The sequence below is a fragment of the Cebus imitator genome, unplaced genomic scaffold, assembly GCF_001604975.1.
Source record: "Cebus imitator isolate Cc_AM_T3 unplaced genomic scaffold, Cebus_imitator-1.0 Scaffold199, whole genome shotgun sequence".
NCBI classification, from domain to species: domain Eukaryota; kingdom Metazoa; phylum Chordata; class Mammalia; order Primates; family Cebidae; genus Cebus; species Cebus imitator.
In genome coordinates, this window is record NW_016107514.1 from 4,263,682 (window position 1) to 4,283,028 (window position 19,347).

At 33.9% G+C, this 19,347-nt stretch overlaps 1 protein-coding gene across 8 annotated transcripts in view; it reads left to right on the forward strand.

Annotated features, from left to right (window-relative positions):
* Window positions 1–19,347, forward strand: part of AGL (amylo-alpha-1, 6-glucosidase, 4-alpha-glucanotransferase) — a 70,143-nt gene that overhangs the window by 16,034 nt on the left and 34,762 nt on the right. For 7 of the 8 annotated variants that reach the window (XM_017547596.1, XM_017547594.2, XM_017547595.1 and 4 more), the window contains exons 6-20: window positions 3,482–3,663; window positions 3,840–3,951; window positions 7,024–7,147; window positions 7,490–7,592; window positions 7,692–7,789; window positions 8,765–8,904; window positions 9,956–10,143; window positions 11,872–11,995; window positions 12,581–12,744; window positions 13,005–13,106; window positions 13,224–13,379; window positions 13,491–13,641; window positions 16,027–16,151; window positions 16,245–16,357; window positions 16,474–16,608. In XM_017547596.1, the coding sequence (XP_017403085.1) occupies window positions 3,482–3,663; window positions 3,840–3,951; window positions 7,024–7,147; window positions 7,490–7,592; window positions 7,692–7,789; window positions 8,765–8,904; window positions 9,956–10,143; window positions 11,872–11,995; window positions 12,581–12,744; window positions 13,005–13,106; window positions 13,224–13,379; window positions 13,491–13,641; window positions 16,027–16,151; window positions 16,245–16,357; window positions 16,474–16,608 (2,017 nt within the window). The remainder of the gene's footprint in view (window positions 1–3,481; window positions 3,664–3,839; window positions 3,952–7,023; window positions 7,148–7,489; window positions 7,593–7,691; window positions 7,790–8,764; window positions 8,905–9,955; window positions 10,144–11,871; window positions 11,996–12,580; window positions 12,745–13,004; window positions 13,107–13,223; window positions 13,380–13,490; window positions 13,642–16,026; window positions 16,152–16,244; window positions 16,358–16,473; window positions 16,609–19,347) is intronic. The other variant, XM_037745401.1, reaches the window with a different exon arrangement.

Sequence of the window (19,347 nt, forward strand, 5' to 3'; positions counted from 1 at the left end):
AAAAAAAAAAAAAAAAAAAAAAAAAAAAAAAAAAAAAAAAGTATTATCCAGCAGAATTCAACTTCTTGAATGGTTATGTGAAGGCTTCACTCTGTGCAGTGAAGCAACCCTAAATGGTGAAAATTATTTTAAGACAATCACTTAAGTCCCCTGGAAATTGTCCAAACGACATTTAGTATATGGAGAAACATCTGAAAATCTACTAAATCTTAGTAAGAAAAAGAGTGTGTGGTGATTGAACCAAGACCTGCTCCATTATCTTACACAAATCCCTCTGTTACAGAAGCTCTAACACAGGTGCTCTACTCCTGGTGAGTGTGGCCAAGAGGGAGACATTCCTCCCAGCTCCCAGCCTGGGACTGTAGTTTCACCATAAGAGGTGCAGTCTATGAGTGTTTCTAATTCCCCCCACCAGCCCTGTATTGCAGAAGTTCTTTTTTCTTTTCTTTTTTTTTTTTTTAAGACAGAGTCTTGCTTTGTTGCTCAGGCTGGAGTGCAGTGGCGCAATCTTGGCTCACTGCAGCCTCCACCTCCCAGGTTCAAGAGATTCTCATGCCTCAACCTCCCTAGTAGCTGGGATTACAGGTATGAGCCACCATGCCTGGCTAATTTTTGTATTTTTAGTAGAGATAGAGTCTTGCCATATTTGTCAGGTTGGTCTCAAACTCCTGACCTCAGGTAGTCTACCTGCCTTGGCTTCCCAAAGTGCTGGGATTACAGACATGAGCCACTGTGCCCAGCCATGTTGCAGAAGTTCTGTTCCAAGTAGGCAGGTGGAGAAAAATCTCCCTTCCTCCACTCAGCCTCTACTTGCAAAGCCATCATCCTTTCCCAGATTTGGCAGGCCAAGAATACTGGGAACCTAGTTGGCCTGGAAAAGGTCTTAGTTCAGATGCCAAGACTCTTGCTGTTCTTATCTTAAATAAATGTTTCTCCTTATGCTGAATGCCCTAAGATAATTTCCAGGGACTAAATGATTGCTTTTAAAATTATTTTCACCAATTAAATTGTTTTGCTGGGGACAGTGTTTGTTGAGTTTCTTACTGTATCACTCCAGAAGTCCATATTTATTTTTTAATGTAGATGTGTGTTAAAAAATAGTTTGGAGTTTGACTCTTCTTTCGTGTAAAATTAGAAAAAAATACTTTCATTACCTATTGTTTAGAATTCTTTCATTTTACAGTTGATTTGTATTTCAAAATATTGAGAAAAGAAACAGTTTTAGGATTTTGCTGTTTTAAAAATTGGGGACCAGGTGCAGTGGCTCACACCTGTAATACCACCATTTTGGGAAGCCGAGTGCAAGAGGATCACTTGAGGCCAGGAGTTTGAGACCAGCCTGCTCAGTATAGTGAGACCTGATCTCTACAAAAAAAATTTTAAGGCTGGGCACGGTGGCTCATGCCTGTAATCCCAGCACTTTGGGAGGCCAAGGCAGGCAGATCACCTGAGGTCAGGAGTTTGAGACCAGCCTGGACAACATGTTGAAACCCTGTCTCTGCTAAAAATACAAAAACTAGTCAGGCGTGGTGGCAGGCACCTGTAATTCCAGCTACTAGGGAGATTGAGGCAGGAGAATCGCTTAAACCCGGGAGGCAGAGGTTACAGTGAGCTGAGATCGTACCACTGCACTCCAGCCTGAGTGACAGAGCAAGACTCCGTCTCAAAAATACATACACACACACACACGTGTGTGTGTGTGTGTGTGTGTGTGTGTGTGTATATATTTTATTAGCTGGGTGTGTTGGCATACACTTGTAGACTTGACTTCTTGAGAGGCTGAGGCAGGAGGATCACTTGAGCTCAAGAGTTCAAGGCTGCAGTGAACTATGATTGCACCACTCTACTCCAGCCTGGGTGACAAAGAAAGACCCTGTCTCAAAAATAATGAGTGAGGGCAGCATTGATATTTATTATTTTTTATTTATTTATTTTTGAGACAGGGTCTCATTCTGTCACCCAGGCTGTAGTGCAGTGGCACAATCTCATTTCACTGTAACCTCCACTAACTGGGCTCAAGTAATCCTCCCACCTTAGCCTCCTGAGTAGCTGGGACTTTAGGCATATGCCACCATGCTCAGCTTATTTTTAAAAATTTTTTTAGAAATGAGGTCTTGCTATGTTGCCCAGGCTGGTCTCAAACTCCTGGGCTTAAGTGATACTCCCTCCTTGACCTCCCAAAGTGCTGGGATGGCAGGCATGAGCCACTGCACCTAGCCCCAGTATTTATTCTTTATAATTGGAAATCCTAAATGGATATAAGTTATTACTTCATTTTGTCCTTTTAAAAAATACCTTGAATTTCAGTGATTGTGGTGGTAAATCTCAGAGAAACTATCTTGATGCAAATTTTGAGAATTACCCATTTAACTTTTATTATAACATCTCTGTTCCTTATGTAGCCCATCTTCATCTGAGTGTTTATTATGGATATGACTAAATACTAAGTAAATAAATAATTTACTAAATAAATGACTGACACTAGAAATAATAATGATTCAAAATTACATAAGGGTGCTCAGCTTAGTAAATGAAGCATAAGCACATTCATTTCAGTAGCAGAGCAATGTTATAAAGATTGCATATACTAAAGAGGGACTTGACCAAGTTGATTCCTGACTGTCTGACTTTGGCTGAGTTACTTAACTCTGTGCTTCAGTTCCTCATTTGTTAAGGGAGCATAACAGTATGTCCTAATTTGTGGGGTAGGAAGTGAGGAATAATAAGTTAGCATATTTAACTGCTTAGAATAATTTCTGCCATGTGGTAAATATTCAGTAATTGTTATTATTTTTTATTTTATGTATACTAATCACATGCTCTTTAATGTGAATTCAGAGAGAATTAGTCCATTTTAAAGATCAGACAAATTCCATATAACTTTCATTTGTTTTAAAATTAAAACAAATTATCTTTTTTTAAAATAAATAGATATGAGGTCTCACTGTGTTACCCAGGCTGGTCTTGCATTCTTGTAGGCTATTCTTCTACCTCCACTCCCACAAAGTGCTGGGATTATAGGTATGAGCCACCATGCCTGGCCAAAACAAATTATCTTCCATGTTGTAAATATTTGGGATACTTTGCCAAACTCCTGATTCTGAAATATAAGCTACATTTGTATTCCTTGAGCATATTTCTTTTAGCACTTTCTCAGCCTTGCTTTTATCCAGTTTATCAAAACAACATATTTCATTGACCCTTTAGGATTGCCATACAAAAGTGTTACCTATGAGAGGGCTGCTTTTTGTTTCATCATGATTTTCTAAGCAGAATTAAAGTTAAAAAAAAAAAAGTGCGGTGAAGTTGATGGTAGGATACCATAACCAAAGAAATAATTTTTCCTATGATGGTATCATTATAAAATATTGATGTCTAATACAGAAAACAATGAGTGGTAGATGTTTATATTTTATTTCACCTCTAAACATAGATACAGTTTCAATTTAATTGTGAAATTTTCCTTTGTGTCTCCTTTCAGCTGCTAATAGTAAATGGATCCAGGAACATCCAGAATGTGCTTATAATCTTGTGAATTCTCCACACTTAAAACCTGCCTGGATCTTAGACAGAGCACTTTGGCATTTCTCCTGTGATGTTGCAGAAGGGAAATACAAAGAAAAAGGAATACTTGCTTTGATTGAAAATGATCATCACATGAATGTCAGTATGTACAGAAGAGTACCACACTAAAACAGGAAAAGTTTCTAAAGTACCTGTTAAATATATGGTTGAAAATTACTGAGAATCTTTATTTTAATATGATAAACAGTATTTGGTAAAATGATTTTAAATAAATATATGTATATATGTATTTTTTAACTATTGACATTTTTCAGTCCATCCGAAAGATAATTTGGGAAGATATTTTTCCAAAGCTTAAACTCTGGGAATTTTTCCAAGTAGACGTCAACAAAGCAGTTGAGCAATTTAGAAGACTTCTTACACAAGGTAAAGAATATATACTAGGATGTTCCTATCAACTTTAAGAAATTTAATATTGCTTATTAAGGGAAAACTCTCTTTTGGGTAACGTCATTATTAAATATGTCATTGTATGATATTTGTATTATTTTTGATATTCTAAAACTGATTCTGTAAGCTGAGAGTTAGCAGAGACATCTAAGGGCATATCATAATAATATATAACACAATTATTTCCCCTGGGTACTGTATCTTACTGATAGTTCCATAGAATGCTCAGAATATTGTGGGACCCAGTACATAGTTGTTAAATGTATGAATGGGAAGTAGGTAGAGAAAGGTTATTTCAGCTGAGAAAGGCTCAAAACAAGTTTTGAAACTGAGAGGTGCGATAGTCTACTGTTGTTTATAGTAAGAATCTTAACTTTGACATAGAGGGGCTTCCAGCTGATTTTGCCCACTATTAAGGCCACTTAGCCACTAGTGATACTGAAGCCAGATATTGGCAAGATAACAAAGGGTAAATAAATGGGTCTTCTGTTAAGGGCATAATTACTCAAGAAGTTAATGTGCCCCCCAACAAAATAAGATAGGGAAAAAATAGGTGAAATTAGAAGGTAGGGTTTGTAGGAGGCAAATTAGAAAGGATTATTAAGAATGTATCTGTATTTCACATAGGACAACCTAGCAGTGAGGATCTTGGGAAGATCTTAAAGATGTTTTTTTCTCTTCCATGAAACAGAACTAGAGTAGGACCCAGAAATATAGTGCCTTTGAAGCTCTGGGATGCTCAGTCAGATTCACACATCAACCTCTGCAATTGTGTAACACTTTAATACAGGAATTTTTAATATTAACTTTTCTTCCTGTTTCATTTTACTAAAGGGCCTCTATCTTCCCTCCCTACAGTAAGCTGCATTATTTACATGAAGTAATATATGCTCATTGAAAAGAGAAAAAGCCCAATAGTTCAAATGTGTATGAAAATAGAATGTATGACCTCCTCTCTCCCAAAACCCTACATCTCAGCTACTACATATTAATTTTTTCTTGTATTTAAGATTCTTTTTGAAAAAAAATCAATTTTATATATAATTTTATGTAATTCTATATATGTATGTATATACATTTTATATTTTTTATTTTTTACACTTGCAAATAGGACTAGAACATAAACTGTCAACAACTTGTTCTTTTAGTTGATATGAATTTATTATAGCTAATTATTTATTTTAACCCCTATATAGCAATATCCTATTTTTAAAGTACTTGAATTTATTTAACTAGTCTTTTTGATAGGTTGTTTCCAGTTTTTTCTTTTTTCGTTATTCATTCAATGCATATTCATTGAACCACCTACTACTATATGCTAGACATTTCCCCACGTATTAGGATTCAGTGGTGAACAAAGTCCTTGCCCTAGGTAAACTCCCAGTCTCATAAGCTGTATTGCAGAAAATACATCCCTGTTACTTACGTGAGTCAGTCTGAAGGGTAAATTATATTAAATATGGAATTAATGAGTCAAAGGGTATACAAATTTCAAATATAATAAATTTCTTTTCACAGCAAGTTATACCAACTTAATATTATCACTAACATTAGATACCATTAACCTTTATCATGTTTGTCAATCAGACAAAGCATACCTTATTTTAATTTACATTTCTTTGCTTACTAATGAAGTATATTTATATACATTAATTAGCTATTTGTATTTCTTCCATTAATTGCCTGTTAATGTTTCTTCTGATTTTTCTGTTGGATCGTCTCTTTTTTATATTGACATTATTACTCATTACGTCTTATTACACAGGCCTCAACTATATTCTCCTAGTATGCGCTTGATCTTTTAACTCTTGTTTATGGTGACTTTTTTTTTCAAGGTAGTCAAACTTTTCAATCTCTGATGGCTTCTGATTTCATATTATGCTTAGAAAAGACCTTCCATCAACATTCTCTTTTCTTCTAATCTTACGTTTTTACATTTGAATATTTAATATACCTGAAATTTATTTTTGTATATTTTATAAAGAAGATCTTTAACTTTATTTGGATTTTTAAAATTATATTGAGTTGAAAATCCATTTCTTTATACTGATTTGAAGTACCACCATAACACTTCACAGTGTATGGTAATATACAAAATATGCCTCTGTTATCTGTGCTCTTCCATTGGTCCATCTCCTTTATTCTATCAATACTAAAGACTATTAGTCTATACTGACGGCATAGCTTTTTCTCTTTTTCAAACATTTTTTGGCAGTTTTCGTATATTTACTCTTCCAGGTGAACTTTAGAAACTGAATTTTAAGAATTGATTTATATTTTATGCTGTTTTGTAAGGCGAACATGATAATCACTACGCTGTGGAAACCCATTATTTTATGTTATCTTGTTTGTGTTTTATAAATCATTTCAAAGTCTCTTTAGAATAAGCCATATATAAATTAATTAGTTAACATAAAATCAAGTTCAGTGGAAGCAATCCTGTACCAGTTCTTGATTTTATTACAAACACGTTCCAGAAAAAGAGTAAAATTTTCCCCCAAAACCATTTATTTCCTTTTTAATTTTTAAATTGTTATCTAAGGAATGTAGTTGTAGAAATGTAGAATGTAGAAAAGGGGGGAAAAAGTATTAAACAAACCTGTGTGCTTCTTTTAGAGAATGCAAAGAAAGTTAGGTTGTTATAATAAGACTTTAGGAAGCAAATTTTGAAAGCAATCTTGAAAAAGAACTTCTGAGGTTAGAATGTTTGGTAGCACCTGGGAGGAAAACAGGTTCCACTAAAGCCTTAATGTACTCAATCAATCAAGTGAATGCTGACTTAGGCAGAAAAGTGGGGCTGGGATTGAAATGATAGGAATCCTGTGTCTTTGTCTGTATCTTTCTCCCCTGCACCTGTCCCGTGTGTGTGTGTGTGTGTGTGCGCGCACACGCACAGAAAGATGGGAAGGGGAGGAGGTAGGAGGATACTTGTGAAACAAATATTTTATTTTCAATGAAAAAAATTGTAGGCCAAAAATTATAAATTAGTGACAGTTATAATCTCTTTGTGGATATTTGCATTTAAGATACATCTTTTCTTTCTTTTAGGAAATAGGAGAGTAACCAAGTCTGATCCAAACCAACATCTTAAGATTATTCAAGATCCTGAATACAGACGTTTTGGCTGTACTGTAGATATGAACATTGCACTAGCGACTTTTATACCACATGAGTATGTAATGTGTGTTTTCTGTGAAATAAATAATATTACTTACAAACCTTTATGGCTAGTATGATTTTCATGCTACTTATTAAAAATGCTTAGTAGAAAATGAAATAAAGTAATTCACTGTAATTCTACTGTTTCAGCACATAACATGTCCCACTTTTTCTGTGCGTGGACCATGTTCCTATACGTGTATATAAAAATTTTTACAATTGAAAAACATCATCAGCCATAATTAAAATCCTGATGAATATATTTAAGGTTTCTGTGACCCTTGTTAGAAAATTTTTAAATACAGAATCTGTAAAGCCATTAAATACTATATCTACATTTCTCTATTTGCTCTAGCAATGGGCCAGCAGCAATTGAAGAATGCTGTAATTGGTTTCGTAAGAGAATTGAGGAATTAAATTCAGAGAGGCATCAACTCATTAACTATCATCAGGAACAGGTTTTACTTATTTTTTGAACTGCTGCTATTCCTTGCATCTTAGTACTATTTTGTTGTTGTCTTGATGATGATGATCTAACACAATTTAATGTTTTTCAGGCAGTTAATTGCCTTTTGGGAAATGTGTTTTATGAACGACTGGCTGGCCATGGTCCGAAACTAGGACCTGTCACTAGAAAGCATCCATTAGTTACCAGGTGTTGCATTCTTGTTTTCTTTTTATTGATAGTTGACAATTGAAAATAGTATTTAACTTTTGAAATTAACCTAAATATTTTAACATGTGACTTCATTACATTTCTTAAATTGAAATAGAAATTTTGATTTGGACATAGGCTTAATATTAACTATTTCATTAGGCAAATATTTTGTTAGAGAAACTGTCATCAGTATGAACCAATTTATAGTTATTATTTACAATGTTTTTGGAGGACTGTATACCTAGTAATAAATTCAATATTAAACAAATCAAGCATCTAGGTCCTTAATAAGTGATATGAAGCATAGGTTGGGCAACTAGAGTGCAGTAAAAGCCTTTGCATATCTTTACTTAGAGTCTTTTTTTAAAAAGTCTTTGCAAAGTAACATCAATGCTCAATGCCTCAATTATTATTATTTTTTTTAATTTATTTTTGAGATACAGTCTCGCTCTGTTGCCCAGGCTGGAGTGCAGTAGTGTGATCTCAGCTCACTGCAATCTCCGCCTCCTGGGTTCAAGCGATTCTCTTGCCTCATCTTCACAAGGGGCCAGGACTACAGGCGTGCGCCACCACAACCGGCTAATTTTTGTAGTTTTAGTAGAGGTGGGATTTCCCCATGTTGGCCAGGCTGGTGATCCGCCCGCCTTGGCCTTCCATGGATCTGGGATTACAGATGTGAGACACCACAATCGGCCGCCTCGATTATTTTTAAAAATAATTTTATGAGGTTTTAAAAATTATTTAAAATGTTAGCCAGATATGCTGTTGTTTTAACTCCCAGTTCCTCACACCCCACTAGCTTTACTCAAAAAGCCTATTGAAGATTTTTGACCTTTATTAAAGTTTTTTTCTGTAAATGACATCAAACTAATTTTATTCATTATAAAAGAAGTTTAGTTTTAATATTGCAAATTCAAATTCTCTCCAAGAAGTTTCTTTGTATGGATTTAATATTTAATTATATTTCCATAGATATTTTACTTTCCCATTTGAAGAAATGGACTTCTCCATGGAAGAATCTATGATTCATCTCCCAAATAAAGCTTGTTTTCTGATGGCACACAATGGATGGGTAATGGGAGATGATCCTCTTCGAAACTTTGCTGAACCAGGTATATCATTTTTAACTTCTCTGTGGATAGGGAAAGAATAGTTCATGGCAAGGTCAAAGTAAAATCTGCTTTATAGATTTTCTTCCCCATTAGTCTACTGGTTTTTAGACTATTTCACCATAAAGGTACCAGAGGTACATTACACATTTGAGAAAGAAAACATGGAGTCACCAAAAAAAGAAGTTCACCTTCTTTCCTCTCCTTTGCCTTCCTACCTCTTATCTTCTCAAACAGAATAGCTTTTATGTATCTGTTTTCTATATTGTGGGTTTACATAAGCTCTTATTTGGACAGAATATTATTACATTTTTACAAACAAATTTGAAACCACTGCTATTACAATTACATTGCCGTAGGAGATATTTTCACTCATTGGCCAGAGGTATTAAGACATTTCAGTGGCAATGAAACTAGAACCTAATGATTTTAGGTCCCCCCTCACTCTTAGTGTCTTGTTTTTCTATGGCTGTTTCATTGCCAGGAAGAATGTTGCAGGGGCCCATTGGTATATTTATTTTTTAACATTTAAAACGAGGAGTCTATTTTCGTGACATTAAAATTAATTCAGAAATCTTATGGTTTTTTTTTTTTTTAAGAGTAAAAGTTTGGGTTTAAGTGTCTCTGCCCTCTTTTTTCTAGCCATTCTAAACGAAAACAAGCCATTCTGCTGTATGCCATGGATTTAATATAACCTGTTGCCAAAAATAAGTAGAAGGGTGGAGATGGAGCTTTAAATATTTTTGGTAGAACTATAATTGTAAAAGGCTTATGATGTTAACATTTCTGTTTTCCCTTATGAAGTGACTTGGGTTTTTGAAATTGAGGACAAATTTTTAGAAGAGGCTATAAGCTAGAATTTTTACAGAATAGCTATGAGAAATTATTATTGATTTTTTAAAACTTTATCTCAGGCCACTTTAGATATAATTTTAACCAATATATCATTTGTGGCAGAAATGATTAAAGCAATTTAAAAACCACAGTGTTTTCTTGAAGTAATTGTTTTCATTCTATTTCTTGAACCATTGAAAGCAATCTCTTTTCTTAACAGGTTCAGACGTTTACTTAAGGAGAGAACTTATTTGCTGGGGAGACAGTGTTAAATTACGCTATGGGAATAAACCAGAGGACTGTCCTTATCTCTGGGCACACATGAAAAAATACACTGAAATAACTGCAACTTATTTCCAGGGAGTACGTCTTGATAACTGCCACTCAACACCTCTTCATGTAGCTGAGGTACAGAAAAACAATTTATCCACATTAAGAAAAGAAATTCAGCATTCTTTCCTAGCTTTCCTTAAGTAGACTATGCAGGTAAACATTTCATTTTGCTAGATGGATACCACCATTGATTTCGTGGTAGTATTTAACACTATTGCATAGTTTGCATAATTCTAACAATCTTTTGATGCAGTTGTTATGGAATACTGGGCTATAAAATATTTAACTAGTTAATTTAAAAATTTTAATTTAGGAAAGTTGATCATACTGTTTCTGATAATATGGAGCACAACCGTATTGGCTACTGTAAAACATAAAATGTTAATTTTTCTTATTTTTAGGCTGCTTTCAATATGTATTAGAAGTGACCGTGAAGGTGAATAGCTTATTACATATTATAGTGGCTATTTAAACATTAACATTATAGCATATTGAAGCCAGTCTAGCCTCATCGATTTAATTTTTTAAAATTATTTATTAAAATATAATTGTAAACATAAACATTGTCTATTCCTCTTTGGGCTCTTTACCATAACTTCTGAACAGTGCCAACACTTACAGTATTACCTTCTCTCAATACAACTTAGTAATTAAACTCATAATTTTCATCCTGCTCATAAGATTTTTAAAAATTTGTTATTTTTAGAAACCCTACAGTAGCACTGCTTATAAATCTTTCATAGCTTCCTAGTGACAGGTATCACTTAGGTGTTCTTTGGAAATGTGTGTTTATCTAAAAAATATCTATTTCTCTAATATGAAAGAAGTATTATAATGTATATGTTTCAAGTCCCGTGATGAAAAATTGATTTGATTTGGACGGATCTAGTAAACAGAAATTAAGCTGGTAGAACATTGTTTAGGTCCAAAAAATGACAGGGCTTTATTTTACTGTGCTTTTAGTAACAGCAAAAAAAAAAAAAAAAATATATATATATATATATGTATGTATATATACTTCTAAGATTGTTACATGGCAGAAAAGAATGCTCTAACTTAATTTACTTAATTTTAAATTACAAAATCTTCTAGGATTCTACTTGTTACCTGATAGAATTTCAAGTATTTTATTAACCTTTGTGCAAATGTTATGTTTAACAGTTAGGAACCCATCTGATTTTTTATTATAAACCAGTATTTCCTGATTCTCAGCTGGACAGATAGCACCAGTTTTAAACATAAATCACACAAGTGGAAATTGTAAGGTGTAAGAGTTTTTAAGAGTTGTACCATCTGTAGGAGAAACTGGCTTCAGTCAGGTCAGACAGACCTAATCTTTCTAACAGCTAAGTAACTCACCATCGGGGAATTTATGAATAATTATTTAGTCAACCACCTGGAAATTAAGTCTGATTAAAGGTATTAAAAATAAACAAAAAACAGGGGAAAGCCTAACAGAATTGCAGTGTTATGATTTACATTTAGTAATATGAGACTAACATTTTTCTTCTTCTTTTCCACTCTGGTGTCTCATATCTTTGCAAAATCTAATCTTCCTTTTTAACTGTTTTCTTCTCTTTATAAGTTCCCTTGTTTCTATGTGTTTTGGTGTGCTTCATATTTTCTTATATATGTACAGTGAAATTTTATTTGGAAATTTTTGAATTTCCATTTTATCTTGCTGCATATTTTTCTATGTCAAATCCATGCCCCCTTTTGTCTCCTTCCTTCCTTTTATCTTGCTTTTCTCTTTCTCTTTTCTGTTGCATTTATTTGTTACATTTGTCACTGTGCTTTTTACAGTACATGTTGGATGCTGCTAGGAATTTGCAACCCAATTTATATGTAGTAGCTGAACTGTTCACAGGAAGTGAAGATCTGGACAATATCTTTGTTACTAGACTGGGCATTAGTTCCTTAATAAGAGGTAGGCTTGTTGGAGTGTATTTCCCATCTAAAACTTTAGCTTTTGTTTAAGTAGATTAAAGGATTTAATAGCTTCATATGCAATGCTTAATAATTTTTTAACACAGTTAATGTTCTTTTAAATAGTTTGTATGACATATTCTAATATTACTCAGTCTATTTTTATCAGTATAAATTTCTACTTTGGGGTAAGATACCTCATTTCAAATTGAAAAACCAGTAGGATGAACTGAAGACTCACTAACAAAACTATTTTTTTTGTTGTTGAAAATATGCAAACCTGTTTTTCATCTTCTACTGGGAGATACAGTGTGATGTTTACATGTTTTATAATCAATTTTGTATAGCTTACATCCCAGTAAACAACATATGTTCCCTTTTCCTTAAATGAGTCATTTCTCCAGTTAAGTTATGGGGAAAAGTTTTTTGTCACTTTAACTAGTAGATATTTGTTTAAATTGCTAAAGCAGTTTTATTTTTTATAATATTGATGTCTTTATTTTGAAAATCATTTATGATAAGAAATCTAACCTCTTCCTGGACATAAATAATGAGGGTTGTTAAAATATTCTGTAATGCTCTGCAGAGGCAATGAGTGCATATAATAGTCATGAAGAGGGCAGATTAGTTTACCGATATGGAGGAGAACCTGTTGGATCCTTTGTTCAGCCCTGTTTGAGGCCTTTAATGCCAGCTATTGCACATGCCCTGTTTATGGATATTACCCATGATAATGAGTGTCCTATTGTGGTAAGCACCTAATCTTTTTCATGTACTTATTTTGATATTTAACTCTCTTGGTCACAATCATATCCATGTACCTCAAAATAGTGTCAGATTTATAACTGATTTATAGTACATAATTTTCAAAATGTTTTAATTGTTTAAAAGCAAATCATTTTACCTTATGAATTTATTTATATAATTATCCTTTTACTTCATTATGCTATAGAATGGCAGTTTGCATTTAAAAGAAAGTAAACTTTTGCTTTGTTGTTGTTGTCTTCTAGCATAGATCAGCGTATGATGCTCTTCCAAGTACTACAATTGTTTCTATGGCGTGTTGTGCTAGTGGAAGTACAAGAGGCTATGATGAATTAGTGCCTCATCAGGTTTGCTTATATGTTGTTTCTTAAAACCTACATGGCTAACAACTTTGTGCATTTTTATTAAAAAAAAAAACTCATTGTAATTAAAATGTATTCATGCTAAATTTTACCTTTGTCCAGATTTCAGTGGTTTCTGAAGAACGTTTTTACACTAAATGGAATCCTGAAGCATTGCCTTCAAATCCAGGTGAAGTTAATTTCCAAAGCGGAATTATTGCAGCCAGGTGTGCTATCAATAAACTTCATCAGGAGCTTGGAGCCAAGGGTTTTATTCAGGCAAGAAATAATTACATTTGTTCTTCAGGTTCAATTTCAGAGGAAGTCTTTCCAGTTTGAGCACTGATTTCCACTTTGAGAGTTAATCTAGTTGTTCTTTCTGCTTCTCAGGTGTATGTAGATCAAGTTGATGAAGACATTGTGGCAGTAACAAGACACTCACCCAGCATCCATCAGTCTGTTGTGGCTGTATCTAGAACTGCTTTCAGGAATCCCAAGACTTCATTTTATAGCAAGGAAGTGCCTCAAATGTGCATCCCTGGTAATGCAATCTAAAAATTGTTATTGTGTTTGTATTATATCATTATATTAAATTATATTGTAATGTTATGGTTATATACCATGTATATATCATATATATTATAACACAGTGCCACTGTGGTTGTACTTGAGAAAAAGAATTAAAGATTTTTGGTAACTTGGCCAGGCATGATGACCCACACCTGTAATCCCAACACTTCAGGAGGCTGAGGCAGGCAGATCATTCAGCTCACGAGTTCAAGACCAGAGTCAGCATTATAGTAAAACCCTGTCTCTACCAAAAAAAGTAGAAAAAATTAGGTGGGCATGGTGGTTCATGCCTGTAGTCTCAGCTACTCCTGACGCTGAGCTGGGAGGATCACCTGAGACCAAGAGGCAGTGGTTGCAGTGAATTCAGATCCCACCACTGCACTCTAGCCTGGGTGATAGAATGAGACCCTAACTCAAAAAAAAAAAAAAAAAAAGAAAGAAAGAAATTTTGGCAACTTATATTTTTACTGCATGGAACAAAACCTAGACAGAAATACTTTCAAATGTTAACATTTTTTGAGTTGTGGAACATTTTTGTTTATATTTTAATATAGTTCCTAATTTGAATAAAATGAACATGTATTTCTCTTCTACCGGAAGAATATTTATATATATTTGTGTTAGTGTGTATCTATGTACATGTGTATATGTGTATGTCTTTGTGTGTGTATATGCACAAATATACATACAAATATATAAACTAACATGGAAAATAACCTAACCTTACATTTAAGCTTCTCATAATCCATCCTAATCTACTATCTTAGCTCTATGTCTGTCCGCTATTTCAAACAAACAGATATTTTTACTTATCCCCAAATACTATGTGAATTGTCTGGATCTTTCAAGGCCTAAAGTTACACCTCCTTTGTTCAGTGATCTCTCTTTCTTCTGAACATACACTAATTATAGTCTCTATATACTCCTTTGGCATAGAGAGTCAAATATAAAATTATCAAATACATCCCTGAGCTATGTTCTTAATACTACTTGAATTTTTTCTGGATATGTGTATTTTAATTTTCTTATGTGATATGCTATAGCAGAGCATGCTCCCGTATATGCAGCAGCCGTCAAAGTTTGTTGATTGAGCAAATGAAAATTCCCGTAAAAATCGTATTCTGTATTGGTTACTAGTTGCTGAGTATGCATAGTTCCTGTTTTTAAAAATGATCAACCTGAATACCTAAAAGTTTCTTTAATTGTTCACAAATTTATATTCACTATCCTCATCTGATTTTTGCTAATATATGTATTGAGTTTTATAGGACAAAAATCACTATGCAAAATATTATCTCAGGTTTTGTTTTGGTCACTGATCATTCTTAAAACATTCTCACTTGTCAGTCCACAGAATTGTGTTTTTTATTTTGTTAAATGTTTTTATTCCCTTTTACATATTCTTTAGTGTGTTTAGAAGTGTTATTAAGTTTTAAATATACGCTAAGGATAATTTTTTTCTTTTAAACAATTTTCTTAGTATATATTTACAGAGGTAGAATTCCTGGGTCAAAAGGTTATGTTACCAATTGCCAGATTAATGATTTAAAGCTTAAGTCATTTAAAGTGAGATTGAAATGTTATATAATCCATTGACCCAGCAATTCGATTCTTAGGTATGTATCTGGGAAATTTTCATACATTTCCACTTGAAGATATGCACAAGAATATTTATTGTAACATTATTTATAATAGAGAAAAATTAGAGACAACCTTAATAGAAGAGATATATTTGGTATATTCATACAGTAGAATATTATTTGGCATTTGAAGTAAATGTTTTATATATATATGTTTATATATATATATAAAACTTGAATCCATTTTAATAAAACTTGGAAATAGGGAAAATAATATATGTTGTTTGAGGAAACATGCATGTATAGTGAAAATGCCAGAAGTAGTGAGCACCAAATTGCATTGAGGTTGCCTCTGAAAGTAAAGAATGGGTACATATAGGCTTTACTTGTATTTGTAAATTTTTCTTTGAGGAAGTAGGACCTGGGTTTTAAAAAAATGTTTTTTTTAATCTGAAAAATTCCAATGTAAAAAAAAAAATAAGCTTTTCAAGTGATTTGCTTTTCTCTGCTCAAAATTAGGAAGTTGTTCCCCAGAGCTAAGCTATTATTTTGATAAGTTTCTATTTCAAATAAAGCTTTGTTAACTAAGTTGTAATTTAAAACAAAAAAATGTAAAAATGCACCTTGGGTAGAATCATCTACTTTCAGACTTTTTAAAAAATTTTACTGACATTTTATTTTCAATTTTAAGTTAAACGATTTGAAACCACTTTAGCCTTCCTAATTTTGGATGATTCCATGTGAAATTTTGTTAAAATGTTTTTATATATTCCTAGGCAAAATTGAAGAAGTAGTTCTTGAAGCTAGAACTATTGAGAGAAATGTGAAACCTTATAGGAAGGATGAGAATTCAATCAATGGAATGCCAGATATCACAGTAGAAATTAGAGAACATATTCAGGTATTTGGGACTCATATTGCTACTGTGTTAGGCATTTTAAGAACATTAGAACTGCTTGTTGAACTGATTTTTTTAATGCCATTTTTTTTCAAGCTTAATGAAAGTAAAATTGTTAAACAAGCTGGAGTTACCACAAAAGGGCCCAATGAATATATTCAAGAAATAGAATTTGAAAACTTGTCTCCAGGGAGTGTTATTATATTCAGGTATGTAAATGGAGCTCAAACTGTTGACCTTACTTATATTTAAAATAGTTTGCATATACTGTTAAATTTGAATAAATTGCCCCCCAAAATTAACCATTTTTTATTAACATTTTCAGAGTTAGTCTTGATCCACATGCACAAGTTGCTGTTGGAATTCTTCGAAATCATCTGACACAATTCAGTCCTCACTTTAAATCTGGGAGCCTAGCCGTTGACAATTCAGATCCTATATTAAAAATTCCTTTTGCTTCGTAAGTATGCCTTATTTGATAGAGATTTGCCACTTTAATAAGTAAGTTACCACTAGCCTGAATTAAGCAGCTTTAAGGATCCTCTGTATCCTTGCTATTCAAAGTATGGTCCAAGGACCAGCAGTGTCAGCATCACCTGTTGTTAACATTTTACCCAATTGCTTTATAATTTGTGTGTGCCTGTATGTGCACTCTCTATGGTTATAAATACACACATGCCTACATGCATACATACACACACATGTGCATCTCTCTACACACACACGATTTCTCTGAAGTATCTGAGACTAAGTTGCATATCTCGTACTCTGCTACATCATTTTTTATTCTACGTTATTTTTTATTCTAATTACTTTACCATAATTTATTTAAACAGTTTTCATTTTTGGACATCTAGATTGCTTCTAATTATTCCTTATTATTTATGTCTTTCTACATTCATCTTTACATCAATCCTTAGTTGTTCCTTTACTAGATGTTACTGCAAACTATAGAAGAATATGGGTTTTGAAGTTTAGACCTGGATTTAACTTTAGCTTCATTGCTGTCTGTATGACCTTGGATAATTTGTTTGGAACTTTCATGATCTCAGTCTCCCATCTAGAAAATGGGGCTTATGACAGTGGCTACCTCGTAGATTTTGTAAGAATTAAATAGGATAACACATATAAAGCCCTTAACACAATGCCTGGCACATAGTAAATGCTCATAGTTTGCCATCGTTAGTACTAGTATAAATTTTCAGAAATGGAATGTTTGGGTTAGATGAGGGGTCCCCAGCCTCGGGGCAACAGACCCAGTACTGATCCATGGCCTGTTAGGAAACAGGCTGCACAGCAGCAGGTGAGTGGCAGGTGAGATTTATCTGTATTTACAGCTGCTCCCCATAACTCACATTACTGTCTGAACTCCACCTCCTGTCAGATCAGTGATTGCATTAGAGTCTCATAAGGGTGCAAAACCTGTGAACTGTCCATGCGAGGGATCTAGATTGCATGCTCCCTAAGAGAATCTAATGCCTGATGATCTGTCCGTGTCTCCCATCACCCCCAGCTGGGACTGTCTAGTTGCAGGAAAACAAGCTTAGAGTCCCACTCATTCCATGTTATGGTGAGCTGTGTAATTATTTCACTATATATTACAATGTAACAATAGTAGAAATAAAGTACCCAATAAATGTAATGTGCTTGAATCATCCCCAAACCAGCCCCCCAACCCCCAGTCTGGGAAAAAGTGTCTTCCGTACAACCAGTCCCTGGCAACAAAAAGGTGAGGGACTGCTGGGTTAGACTATATCCATATATTTGAGGCTGTTAATACATACTGCCAAATTCCCTCCAGAAAGATTATATTAATTAATACTTTCAGCACTATGCAAGAGTTTCCATCATTACCAATACTGAGTATATATTATTATTATGTAGTGTTTAAGGGCATGGAGTATAGAACCAGACTAGCTGGGTTTGAATTGCACTTCAGACTCTTATTAGCTATAAGAAGTAAGACCTGGCTAGATGCAATGGCTCACTCCTGTAATCCCAGCACTTTGCAAGGCCGAGGTGGGAGGATTGCTTGAGCCCAGGGGTTCAAGACCAGCCTGGGCAACATAGTGAGACCCTGTCTCTACAAAACATTTTTTAAAAATTAGCTGGGGGAGGTGGCATGCACCTGTGGTCACAGATACTCAGGAAGCTGAGGTAGTAGCATCAGCATCAGTTGAGTCCAGGAGGTGGAGGCTGCAATGCACCATGATTGTACCACTGCCCTCCAGCCTGGGCAACAGAGCAAAACCCTGTCTCTAAAAAAAAAAAAACAAAAAAAGGGACCTTTGACTTTTGACAATTTATAGTAGACATAATTATATCACCTTTCTTACAGAGCTGTGGGGATTACTTGAATAAAACACAACAGTTTGACACATAGTGATTGATAAGTGTTAGCTGTTACTAATGAAACTGGTAAATATAAAATAGTTAAAAATAGCATCTCATATAATTTAAATATTAGTGAAGCTAAATTATTTTGTTCATTTGCCATTTGTATTTATTTGTTGAAGTGTTGTTTTATGTATTACCCCATTTTGCTATTGTGTTCAGCTTTTTTTTTGTTATTGTATAAGATGTTTTATTGTTAAGGATATTCACTGTTAATTCAAACTATTCTTAACAAAGTTGTTGCATTCCTAACCAAAAAATCTATGAAGCAGCTTTGTGTTCGATAGACTGCTTGTAAAATGCATGTTCCTCCTCAGACCTGCTCACATTATTTTGGAGCAAGGACAAGAAATGTTCAGTTTTATAAGATCCCCAGGTAATTTTTAGGCCAGGAGTCCACTGGCTATGTGTTGAAAAATACTGCCCTAGAATGGAGTTGATACTGAGGCTTCTGAGTGATTTGACTCAGGCTTGACTCACAAACTCGCTATAAGGAGGGAAGCTGAGATGGAGCGAACAAAACACAGATGACAATGATTTTCTAAATGGAGCCAGAACTAAAAGAGAAAGAAGGATGTACATTCAAGAGGATGTGTGTTCACATAAAATGGCAGTCATGTAAAATGAAATTACATGAGCATCTATTATAGAAGCACAAGAAAATACGGTTTCAGATGTATTCAGGTGTGGTCAGTTATACACTCTTACTGCTAACCAAACAAAGGGAAATCAAGGTCATGATAGTCTTCTCTCTGACAGTTATCAGGTAGCATCTTAATCTGAGAAAATCCTGGTTTCTTGAATA